The 13860-nt window shown below is 37.5% G+C and overlaps 1 protein-coding gene across 1 annotated transcript; it reads left to right on the forward strand.

Annotated features, from left to right (window-relative positions):
• Positions 1-7285: 7285 nt before the first annotated feature.
• LOC140058199 (caspase-8-like) lies at positions 7286-7971 on the forward strand. Its single transcript, XM_072103764.1, has 2 exons — positions 7286-7611; positions 7719-7971. The coding sequence occupies exons 1-2, from the start codon at positions 7286-7288 to the stop codon at positions 7969-7971; spliced, it is 579 nt and encodes a 192-aa protein (XP_071959865.1).
• Positions 7972-13860: the final 5889 nt, after the last annotated feature.

The following is a 13860-nucleotide window of genomic DNA, read 5'->3' on the forward strand; positions in this document are numbered from 1 at the left end:
GATTGTTTAACTTTTCAATGGGTATTCGTTCGATGTACATAATGCATTGGGACATTAAACATTTATGCAAAACTCATCTTCAAGACTTTCTTCACCAAGGGCAGTACACGTTTATTGTTAAAGTATTCAACATGTGGTGTCACGCATAACGTTCGTTCGATAATGTTTTAGAAAAATCAATCACAATGCGTGTTTAAAACACCGGGTCATACAAAATGAGAGAAATAAAAAGTATATATATTTAAACTGGACATATTATTTATTTAAAGAAAAAAAAACATATTCATTCAATCCAACGATATAACAACGTGCATCATTGTCTGGCATGCTATAATACAAACGATTACTTCGACCTCAATGACAGTGTGCGTCAATGTTTAAGCATTCAGTTTACACACAAGAGAGAACATACATCCCCTTATACAAAATATGTTCATAACCTTCTAGATCATTCCTTATACGGTACTTCTCACTCAATATTATCAATTCATTATCCCTTTATCCTCCCGGGCCCTTTATCAATTCATTATCCCTTTATCGACAACATCGCGTTACAGAACTTCTATAATAAAACTAAAATATACCCATTTAGAAACAAAGTATAACTAGATTTAATTCGTCACTATGACGAATTATAGGTTATATGCATTGATTTAAAAAAAGATAATTGATTTGTAAAAGATATATTGATTGATTGATTTTCTCAGAATCTTTAATTATTTATAATATATGATAGGACCTTGCTAACGCGAACACCATAGCCGGTATCACAATCCGATCAAAGATCCATATGCGTATAATGTCATAAACCACATTTGTTGTTACATAATAATAAAGACATAAGTTAATTTTTATCTAGATTTCATTATAAATCATGTGTATAATCTATACACTAAGAAATAAATTTGAACAAACAATACGGATAATAAAAAAAAAAAATCTTATTTCGTTTCCCAAGGTGAGACTCGATCTCGGTACCTTGAATGCCATAGACACGAGCACAGACCACCGAGCCGTACACAACTGACTAAAAGTTGTAGAAAAATTCCTCCGTGTATTTACTATGCAGTAACCACTTTGATGCAAATAGATTATTACATACCGAAATGAATTATAATTTTTTACTATGATGACATCTTTAAAATGTATACAAATGATGCACTGTCAAACTACATACTTTTAACTTTAATATATGAATTTTTGAAGGAAGAAAGTTAATGTTAAGTTTGTTATTTTGGCCTAAGAAAATGTCATAATTTGTTTGATTGTCGAAATTATGTTTTTTTAATTTAATATGCAATTAATGATGACTTAATCAACTTTTGTTCTCTTAATTTGATAATAAATCATACATGTGATACATACACTTCAAGAAAATGAAATAAAAAATAGGTGTTCCCCTGCATTCTGACGATATATATTAATTTTAAAATTTAGCATATTTTCACCATTTTGTTAACTTATACGTGCGTAGCCAGTCACTTTTAACGTGCTCGTATAACGCAATTTCGAGTTGAAACCTGAATCAAATATGATGATATTATTAAAGAAAGATTGTAAAACAGAAATCGGGCAAAAAGAGTGCGCATTAACGTTTAACGCGCAGTGCGCGTGCAAAAATCTGCGCACTCATGGCAATTTTTTAAACGCTTAAAATTGCCTGAAACGTACTCTAATTTCATCGAAAATAAATTTTGACAATTTTGAACATTTTAAGCGCGCGTACGCAAGCGTTATATGCGCTACGCACGTAATTTAATTGCCATATGATGAAATATGACCTGAAATTTATGAGTACCAAATTTTGTTTAATTGTGATTCACGCTTGTGAAGATATGATTACAAACGTGATTTCGTAAAATCGCGCGTAGACCGCGTAATTTTTGATTACGCATCGTGAAAATATAACCACATCGATTCCTGGCCATAAGGAATATACTCTGAAAAATTGACTTAGCTAGATTAAACTGATGCCAAGATAATGCACGGACAAAATAGTGCTAAGGAAAGAATAAATAAACTAGAACTTAAACTCGTCACTTGAGGACGAGTTTGGTTATCCGCCAGCAACAAAGCGTATCTTGCGTATTCAAGTACTTCCAAGTTATGACTTTTCCAAAAAAAGTAGGCTATTCAAAATTAAAACTGCCCTCTCAGTGTAATAACCAACTAAACCCTTTTAATTAATTGTTTTCCCGTGACGGGACTCGAACCCGGTACCTCTGATACCAAAGTCGGTTGCATTACACATCGAGCCATATGACCACCTGCTGACGAAAATCCTAAGAAAGAGTCCTCGTTCATTCGGTATGTCGTGAACCCCCTCGATGCAAGTTGATTATTACATATCAAACTTAAATCATAAATTTTACTATGATGAAATCTTCAAAAATTTTAAACGCTGATATTTTATGAAAGTACATACTTTCAAGTTTTATATATTAACATGTAAAGAAAAAAGATAAATGTTATGTTTATTGTTTTGCTCTTTGAATAAGTTTATGTTTGTTTGATGATAAATATTTCAAAAATTATATTTAATATGCAAATAATGTAGCCATCAAACACGTTTTAGCATTCAACACTATAATAAATCAGACCTATGATTCATACACTGCAAGAAATTAAAATAAAAAATGGGGGTAACCTTGCATTCTGATGAACTGTGTCATTTTTAAAAGTAGACATATTTTGGAACATTTTCACAATTTGTTGACGTTTTCGTGCGCAACCTGTCATGTTTAACGTGCTCGTAGAACGCCATTTCAAGTTGAAAAGTGAATAAAATAACGTAAAATTGTTAACAGAAGATTTAAAAACACAAATCGTGTAAAAGAAATGCTCATACCTGTTCCCTGCGCCGTGCGCGCGTAAAAATGTGCGCACCAGTGGCAATTTTTTAAACGCTTAAAATGACCTGAATCGTGCTCTAATTTAATCAGAAATTGATTTGAAGCATTTTAAAATTTCAAACGCCATTTACGCGCGCACTTTCTAATGTTACAAATTGCGATAGCGTTAAAAAAGTTAACTATTGATGTGAAGCAAACGTGGCTGAAAATGACGTTAAAAAATATTCATTTGTTTCGAAGTTATAACCAATTTAAGATTTTCAGAAAATCACGCGTAACTTACGCTACGCGGCTCTGACATCGTCAAAAAGCTTGGCTGGACAACTTCAGTAAAATGTCTATATGTTGAACAAGTTACAAAATGTTATGTTAACGCGTTACAGAGAAACAGCGTGCACAAATTAGGAGCATTTTAAAATTTCAAACGCAGTTTACGCGCAGACTTTCTAGTGTTCAAAAATTTGCTGAAGAGCGAAAAAGTTAGCCATTGATGTGAAGAAAACGTGGCTGAAAATTTCGTTAAAAAATATTTATCGGTTTCGAAGTTATGACCGATTTAAGATTTTCAGAAAATCGCGCGTAACTTACGCTACGCGGATCTGACATTGTCAAAAAGCTTCGCAGTACATCTTCAGTTAATTGTCTATATGTTGACCAAGTTACAAAATGTTATGTTAACACGTTCAAGAGAAAACGCGTACACAAAATCGGAGAAAGAAAGAAGAATAACTAGAACTTAAACTCGTCACTTGAGGACGAGTTTGGTTATCCGCCAGCAACAAAGCGTATCTTGCGTATTCAAGTACTTCCAAGTTATGACTTTTCCAAAAAAAGTAGGCTATTCAAAATTAAAACTGCCCTCTCAGTGTAATAACCAACTAAACCCTTTTAATTAATTGTTTTCCCGTGACGGGACTCGAACCCGGTACCTCTGATACCAAAGTCGGTTGCATTACACATCGAGCCATATGACCACCTGCTGACGAAAATCCGAAGAAAGAGTCCTCGTTCATTCGGTATGTCGTGAACCCCCTCGATGCAAGTTGATTATTACATATCAAACTTAAATCATAAATTTTACTATGATGAAATCTTCAAAAATTTTAAACGCTGATATTTTATGAAAGTACATACTTTCAAGTTTTATATATTAACATGTAAAGAAAAAAGATAAATGTTATGTTTATTGTTTTGCTCTTTAAATAAGTTTATGTTTGTTTGATGATAAATATTTCAAAAATTATATTTAATATGCAAATAATGTAGCCATCAAACACGTTTTAGCATTCAACACTATAATAAATCAGACCTATGATTCATACACTGCAAGAAATTAAAATAAAAAATGGGGGTAACCTTGCATTCTGATGAACTGTGTCATTTTTAAAAGTAGACATATTTTGGAACATTTTCACAATTTGTTGACGTTTTCGTGCGCAACCTGTCATGTTTAACGTGCTCGTAGAACGCCATTTCAAGTTGAAAAGTGAATAAAATAACGTAAAATTGTTAACAGAAGATTTAAAAACACAAATCGTGTAAAAGAAATGCTCATACCTGTTCCCTGCGCCGTGCGCGCGTAAAAATGTGCGCACCAGTGGCAATTTTTTAAACGCTTAAAATGACCTGAATCGTGCTCTAATTTAATCAGAAATTGATTTGAAGCATTTTAAAATTTCAAACGCCATTTACGCGCGCACTTTCTAATGTTACAAATTGCGATAGCGTTAAAAAGGTTAACTATTGATGTGAAGCAAACGTGGCTGAAAATGACGTTAAAAAATATTCATTTGTTTCGAAGTTATAACCAATTTAAGATTTTCAGAAAATCACGCGTAACTTACGCTACGCGGCTCTGACATCGTCAAAAAGCTTGGCTGGACAACTTCAGTAAAATGTCTATATGTTGAACAAGTTACAAAATGTTATGTTAACGCGTTACAGAGAAACAGCGTGCACAAATTAGGAGCATTTTAAAATTTCAAACGCAGTTTACGCGCAGACTTTCTAGTGTTCAAAAATTTGCTGAAGAGCGAAAAAGTTAGCCATTGATGTGAAGAAAACGTGGCTGAAAATTTCGTTAAAAAATATTTATCGGTTTCGAAGTTATGACCGATTTAAGATTTTCAGAAAATCGCGCGTAACTTACGCTACGCGGATCTGACATTGTCAAAAAGCTTCGCAGTACATCTTCAGTTAATTGTCTATATGTTGACCAAGTTACAAAATGTTATGTTAACACGTTCAAGAGAAAACGCGTACACAAAATCGGAGAAAGAAAGAAGAATAATAAAAAAAAAAAGTAACACTACAATAACAAAGGTTATCCGCTTGAGGCGGATAACCAATAAATAAATAAATAAATAAAGATTTTGACAGAATCAAGAGGTTATATGCATATCATGCATATAACCTAATTATTGTCTGTCACGCGGCGTGTAACGCAGGTATATTATCTGCCAATAGAGGGCGCACTACTTATTGTATTCGTTATCAGGACTACAAAATACTATACAAGCCGTTTAAATTATAATAATATCAATTCATTATCCCTTCAATCGATAACAAACACTTTGTCTTCTATTAATATACCGTTTAGTATAACTTCGAATACACTTTTGTTAGTTTTTTTAATCAGGGTTCATTATCGAATACATCGTGTTAGAGAACAACTATAAGTTAGTAAATACAGTATATATTTTCTGTCACGACGTTTAATATCATAATACAGTCATATTATCTGTCAATAGAGGGCGCAATACTTATTTCTTTCGTTATCTGGACTACAATTAGTACTACACGGCGTTTAATTCATTATCCCTTTATCGACAACAAACACGCCGTCTTCTACGTTTAGTAAAACTTCGAATACACTTTTAATTCTGTATACTGTTTAGTTTACAAATTACACATTTTATTATCAATTCATTATCCCTTTATCGCGAGAACATCGTGTTAGAGAACAACACGCCGTCGTTTATATTAAAAGCATACATACCCGTTTAGATTACCAAATGCACTTTATTGTTATCGAATAGATCGTACTATAGATTCTGTTAATTTCTTTTATTATTGATTAATGAGTGTTAGCAAGAAACAAAACAAAACAAAAACAGCACAGATTTTATAAGATAAGATTATTGTATTCATCAACATCACATGTATCTAAGTGATCAACTAACTGAACATGTTCTATGAAATTAAACTCTTTCAGACAACGAGGACATTGTAATAATTCATCCAAATTACTTACCGTCTTCTACAGCTGCATAATCATCACAAACTAATTCAGGAATATCGGGAGTATTAGAAGATTATAAGATTGTTCAAGTGACGCATACGTCTCTTGATATTGACCAATTATTTTATCAAGTCTGTTATTGTGTTTAGTCAATTCAATTCGCATGTCTTTCCCAAATCTGTTGCCAAACTAAGAACAGCAGCATCGATTTTTTTTTTCGTTTCTCTGTTTGCATCCGCTCAAGTTCAGCAAAGATTCTTGTATGTCCAGATATCGGTCTACGTCGTGGAGAATTGGAGAATATGAGAAAGGCAAATGATATATTTTACAGACTTTAGAAACGAGATTTGTTGTAACAAAAAAAAAAGTTAGGATTGCTTATAGAACTGTTTGAGTTGATAGGACATGGGTGTATGGCTGCTAAAATAAAACAGTATGCAACAACAACAGATTACGTCTCACCTTACAAAAAAAAAATCTTTCTCGTTTACCCCACAGACGTATGACAATTCATATTGCATCTGAAATGGGAGAGAGTGACATGAATATTTTAAAGCGGTTTCTAAAAGCCGAATTACCAACAGCAGAACTTTTTTGAGAATTCAATTGAGCTGTTTAGTGTGATGGAGAAAATGGGATACATCTTTTCTCGAAAAAATTGGAAAGGAATAAAACAATTATCATATAATATCAGCAGTGACCGGGTTTAGACGAACTTTGTCACATGGTCTATGTTTTGGCCAGTCTACACCCAACTTTGAGACAATGCTATTGTTTTTAGCTTTTCTCATCTTGCTTTTCACACCTATCAGAAACACTTCACTATTGTTCATGAGAAACAGCCAGTTTCAATCCCTCCCATTGTGTGAACTTGCCATTGTTTCTGGCTTTCACACCAGTCCCACCCTTTCCACTTATATTCCAAGTTTCCTCGACTTTCTGCATTCTCACTCCTGAAGACGATCAAAGCATATTGATCGAAACGTCGAGAAACTCAACAGTTCTTTTCAGAACTAATACATCGAATACAACCGTTTTGTCATAACTTTCGTCATCGATCACAAAGGATTCGTCATAGCTTTCGTCATCACAAACAGTATACAAACGAAAACAATGACAACTGCAGCTGCTATGGCCACTTTCGACTACTTAAGAGAGAGAGAGAAAATCATTCAGTTTATATTTGTTCACCATGGGTGCAGGTAACGATAGCAAGACATTTACTGACGCAACCTATAGCAAATTGATTGTCGAACTAGACAGTGCACTGACAAAAACTGATGTCTGTAAACTCAAATACTTATGTCTCGATAAAACGATCGGTCTTCGCTATGAAGAATTTGATGAAATCTCTTCATTCATTGAATTAGTTTCTCGTCTTGAAGGCATGAAGAAAGTATCAAAAATGAACTTAAACTTACTCGAAGAACTGCTGGGTAATATAGGCGAGATTGAAATGGCGTGTAGAGTAGAACGATACTTGCAGAAAAAAGCGATGCCTATCATCTCACGGTATAGGTAAGTTTAATATTGATATTTGTTTTTTTTTTTCTTTTGTTTTTGTTTTGTTTTTTTAATATGGTCAGCAGAATCTTATTATTATTATTTTATCTATTTTCATCTAGACGTATGCTTGTTGATATTGCTTCAAATATTGATAAAGAGCAAGTGAATGAATTGAAGAATCTTCTGAAAAGCTACATGCCAAGAAAACACATAAAACGGATAAACAATTCGTTTGAGCTCTTTATCGAGTTGGAACATCTAGATTTCATATCAGAAAATAACGTAAATTTGATAGGCTCAATTGGAGATTTGTTGAACGATATGTATATAACTATCGCCATTATTGCCTATGGCGGATCACGATGTTGGTAGTATAGTAATAAAAAAAAAAGTTTAAAAAATTGGTGTTTCTATGTTATCATTGCAAGTAATGACGACGACGACGACGATGAGAGATATTATATTGTACATAATATTTATTATTGAAATATGAACAACAACAACAGAGATAAACATAATATTTTCGATGAAATGTTATAACCGGAGGAGGAGGTGGATGACGCACCACGCAGTTGGTCAGACGAGTGTATAGAGGTATTCGTTGCTGCTGCTGCTGTAGTGGTGGTGGTGGTAGGTATGTCGATGATGCACGAATAAGCATCCTGCACTTAGTATAATGCCTTGTTTATGTACAGAGCGGCTATGACACCGGTTATAGAATTACTTTCTTCGTCTACCTTTCCGACAATCACTGTAGTCGCATTCTTTGTAGTTGAAACGGTGTTGAACTCGTCGGTGGGTAACTTTTCTTCTTGTATGTAACCGGAGAACTTACATCGAACGTACAGTCTATTTCTGTAAACTTCAACATACGCCCATGTATTCGTGATGTACTGTTGCGTGCTTATAATCTGAACACGAAGGCCGGAAGGTGATTTGAATATAACGTGTAGATAATTGTCAACGAGTCGCGCGTTAAAATTTGTCGTATCACTCTGATAGCTTAAAATGTTGCCGGAATTTCTTAGCGATATAAAGTAAAAAGAGACTGACGCTTTATCGATCATCAACAGCGGTGTTGTAAGCTTGACGCAGTCTGTTTGATTCAAAAAGAAACTTTTCGATGACGACGGTTTGTACCATAATTGATAGTCTATCCTGGTGTCTACGTCGCGTAAAATCATATTCTCTGGCTCAATTTTGTCAACGACGACCGGGCCGTCGTTGCAATCAGTGCGAAGATTCAAAGAATCCATCGTCCATCCGTTGATGGTGAAATCGGCGATAGTTCCATCGATCGACGGTAAACGATTGTTTGCGCCAATTATAAACACACCATCCTGTCGGTAAGGAGACTTAAATTCAGACGGTAGCCGTTGCCATCGACTAACCACCTTCGAGTTTGAAGACAAGCGTACAAACCCCATGACCAATTCGAGAGTGTATTGATACCAAGTACCCTGCGTCATTCGTCCGATGTTTTTGATGACAGTCATACGCGACAAAGACACAAAACTGAACTTCAATCGTCCTCCCGGTACGACAACAATTGACATTCGTACGTCGGCACTGTATTCATACAGTAGTATTTGTCGTTTTTCGTCCACCGTATCCAGTTTAATGTAGAATTCGATGACCATTGTGTTTTCTAAACGATTCAAAGTGGGAACGGTGAAGGAACGACAAGATTTCTTTTTCAAGTCAATTCTGAATGCAGACTCGAGTGGCGGTGCAGACGGTGTCGTCATGAACGTAACCTCGTCGACGACATCATCATCGTGTGTACACGTTTCGGCTATACTCGGTTGTAATTGAAGATTGTTTACTTTCAACATTGTCACTGTACCTACAATCGACTTTAAAGTATCACTTGCGCCCACCTTAAGCGTTGTCACCACATCGTTGGGCGTAAACCTTTTCATCACTTGTGCCCATTCGTCGAAGGCCGTATTCAACGACAAGTACACTTGATTTCCTTTTCGTTTTATCAACACCTGGTACCATTCTCGTATCGCAAGTTTTTCAATGCTGCTAAGTCGAGCCGTTTTCGACTTTGCTGTTGCCGAAGAGCTGCGGCTACGCAACTCTACGACTAAATGGCCGTCTTCTATCAAGACGGACGGTCCGAACGCTTCGGCGTTGTTCACCACGTTGGAATACATGATTTGTCCGTCTTCTTTTTTCGTGAGTTTCAACAAGAATTTTACGTTCACCGTTTCATTGAACGTGTACAGGTCGTACGGATCGATATCGAATGCATAACAAGAATCGTTCGTCAACTTCATCTTCCAATCGCCGATCAATGAAACCGTATGATCTGCTGTCGTTGCCCGTGCGTTTTCATCATCATCACCATCATCATCATCATCATCATCATTTTCGTTGAATGTGCAGTCTGTAACCGTGTTGGGTTGCAGTAACCATCCGTTAAACTGAAAGGATGCTATGCAACCGGTTATCGACTGTGTTCTATTGGTACTGCCCAAATGAAATGTACCGTTCAAATCTAGGCTGGTACCGCCCATCGTATCGTTCAGCTTTGTCCAACCACCGACGTTGAAATCCGAATCAATTCTAGCCTGATTACCGATTCTGGAAACGTCGAAATGATACCAATTTTCGACAACGAGCACATGATCGCTGACAACTGTCAGCGATCCAGAACCCATGTTAAATGTAGCGTTCAATCGACCGTCGACGATACCCAAAAACATATAATCCTCGTTGCCACTGCTGTACAGAATCTGTCCATCGGCGTCTTTGTTTAGTTTTATGTAAAACGATAAGAACACTCTGTCCTGATAGTCGACGTCACTAGGCCATTGAAAAGTAGTAGAAACGGCGTGAGATAAGTGAAATGCACGTTCACCCTTTAGTAAATTTGCCCTGCTAACAGATTGCGTTGCAGTAGCGCCACGTTCTCGTTGCTGCTGCTGATGCTCAGTTACTTTGCACGTCTTCAGATTCTGCGGTAAGAGGCGTTTACCGTTGAACTGGAACAAAGCGAGACACGCGCTCACCGATGGGAACGTATCGGACGCACCTATGCCGTACAGATTGTTTGTGTCGAGGCGAGTGTAGTTTCCGTGTACACTCGACCAAGGTCCGAACAGACCGTTTGTTACGATTCTGGCCCACGATCCAACTCGTTTAACGGTGAAATGATACCATTTTCCAACTAAAACGTTCTCTCGACTCACCACCGTCAACGGTTTCGAGCCAAGATCAAATGTGGCAGCCAGTCGACTGTCCAAAATTCGTATAAACATGTAATCTTTGTCACTGTTGCTGTACAGAATTTGCCCATCTCTCGATTCGTTCAATTTAATGTAAAACGACGCAGACATCTGATGTCGATAGTCGACCTTGCTTTTGTTTGCAGACAAATCAAATTCCAGTCTAGTGTTAAGGTCCACGTTGAACGTCGACTCATCGTCAAATAAAACGGTAACGTTACTTTGTCTGTCGGTTGTTATCATGTCCAGCACCTCGTATTCTCCCTCCGAGTTTGGACACGCAAACTCTCCGTTTCGTTCTATGTTAAACATACTCTCGCTTGAACATATCAGCGTTCTGTTACCGTTCGCAAGTTGACCGTATGGCTTTCCGTGACGTATCACCTTGCCATCGCAATTTAAAAAAAATAGAAACATAAACAACAACATCATCATCATCATCGTTTGTTAATTGTTAAAGACATGTCGTTTAAACGTTAATAACTTTTTTCTTTTCGTGCATTGACGTGATCCACGTGGAAAAAAAAAAGAGGAAGAGAAGATGATTTCCCACCAGCGACAAATGCGTACCATATGCAATAGAATAGAAGAACGAAAGCGCCATTCGTTTGGATTATGCGTCCTGAAACCATTGAGTGAATGCGTTGCCGACAATAATGCAGCAACGGCGGACATGGACAAAAAATGTCTAACGTTCGTAAGCAACGTCAAGTCAACTCTAGAGTTTCTGTGTCGCCAAAGTAACATACGATTAGAGCCGTTTCAGAAGGAAATGTGTAACGCTGTCATAGCTGGACGATTCAACAAATTGTTTGGAGATCGAGCGTCGAAGCTGAGAATTCCATCACTTTGCATACTCGGCGTACTGTCCGACGAGGAGGCACAGTCGATGACCGAACCGGCTCGATGGCATCCGGCCGTACGACATTCTGCCGCTAGAAAGATAGACGAATTCAATAGAAAGTTTACGGTTGTCAGAGTGCCTCGACGTAGCGGCAAGAATCGCGCCGGTCAACTTGTGGTGGCATCTCTTCTTGTACACGAAAATAGTATATCCGTCGTTAACTGGGCTCAGGATTTGAACTGCGCGCGTACCAATCGAGAAGACGTCATTCGTCTATTGGAGATGGCTCAACGACGATACGCGTTCACGTTCAAAGGTGTTCCGGATGGAGTACAAGTGTTGCAGTCTACGGGCACGACGGCAAACTTTAGAAGTAAAGCAAACACGGCAAACGTGAGTATTGTTGTTCTTATTTTTTTTGCATCATGAGTCGCTCCGAGGCCTATCCAACGTTCCTTGCCGGTTTAACGTACATTTTCAAAAACACGTCCATCACCACCACCAGCCATCACGTGAAACTTGTCAATTTGATAGGCGCGTGCATTGACACAGCATCAAAAACATCGTACAAAAATAAACTGGAACGATGCAACGAGCAACAGCGACGTCATTTCGATGCGGCCGTATCTATCGGTGGTGGTGGTGGTGATGATGATGATAGCATGACGCCCAAAACGGCGTTCGTCTACTATTTTCTCGATACACTCGCTCGGCCGTATCACAGACACATTGCTGCCTACATAACAAATTTTGATGAGTTAATGCAATGGATGCAAGCTGATCGTCGTCGCCGACGCAACAACCACCACCACCACCACCACCACCAGACGCGAAAACGGTCATCATTTGTGGTGCCCTTAACCGACAGAATACACGATTCGGCCATTCTCAAATGCATTCTGTTCCAATTGAATCATGTGAAAAGAAAACCGTTGCATCCGATGATGAAAACAATTTTGGAGTTTACAAAGTCCAGTTGGCCGTTCAATCTAATGTTTGCCATACCGAATCGATCAAATGCACTGGTAGAATGCGTTCTACTTTTAAACAAAACGCGCAATGAGAAATACTCTGTTTCGCTCATAACTCAAGCGCTGTCGTTATTAAGCAAAGATGAACTATCCGAGATGAAGAGCATAATGTTTGTTCAGAAACGATGCTCTCAGATAGAATTCTTTTACGATCACAATCCAGCGGCATTTGGATCAGAATCGATTGTTTTTTGTCGCTACTGTTATATAATTTTAACTTACGTAGATCTGAAGAACAGGCCACCGACAAAAGGGATGTATATCGACGAGAATTCTCTCTTACCCACCTGTTACAACTGTCATTCGAGAAGATTGGCTTCTCTGTCGTTGGACGGTGCCGGTGTACGATTGACAGTTAAACAGCCCGATTTGGCAATGATGCGTTCGTGCCCTACTTGCAGTGAGATAACTTCTCGAACAATGTGCGTAACGTGTAAACGTATACAAGAAGAAGAAGAAGAAGAAGAAGAAGAAGACAAATTTGTTCTTTAGATATATTTTTTTTTTATTATTATCAAGAAGGTACTTTTGAGCGATTAGGTGGTTCGGGCAAGTTGACAAGTTTATTACAAATCTCTCGGTCGACGAGCTCACGTGCCAATGTATTGTCATCATCATTCAATTCGTCCTCATCGCTGCTATCATCATCATCATCATCGTCCAACAATCCTCGAATTGAATCCATTGCAGTATTGTGTCTAAGTCGTCTGTTGTTAACGCTTCCTAAAAGTGAACATATCCTATTGGGATTCATGCTCTTCTCTGATTTTCTGAGAGAGTAATCTTCCTCCTTGAGTCGATCGTATTGCAGCCTGTCAAACGTTCGTAATTTAGACGAAAGTGCATCTTTCTCCAACTTTAACATGGCGTTCTGAGACGTGGTCAACATTCGTTCATAATTCGACTTTCGTCTGATCAACGACGACAGCATTTTCGCATCAATTCCATTCTTCAAACCTGACTGTATACTTTCTTGCATTTGCATCGTCTTTTCGTCGAATGTGTGTTGCATGGCGGCAATGTTGCGCATAGATTCTACTCGTTTTTGTTCAATGGCTTCGCCTCTTCTTTTTCTTTTACCAAACATGTTTGCGTGCTGATGCAATAAGGCAGTATAGCGCACAATGAAACCATTTGCGCCGTTAATAGT

This window comes from Antedon mediterranea, chromosome 9 (genome assembly GCF_964355755.1).
Source record: "Antedon mediterranea chromosome 9, ecAntMedi1.1, whole genome shotgun sequence".
In the NCBI taxonomy this organism is placed as follows: domain Eukaryota; kingdom Metazoa; phylum Echinodermata; class Crinoidea; order Comatulida; family Antedonidae; genus Antedon; species Antedon mediterranea.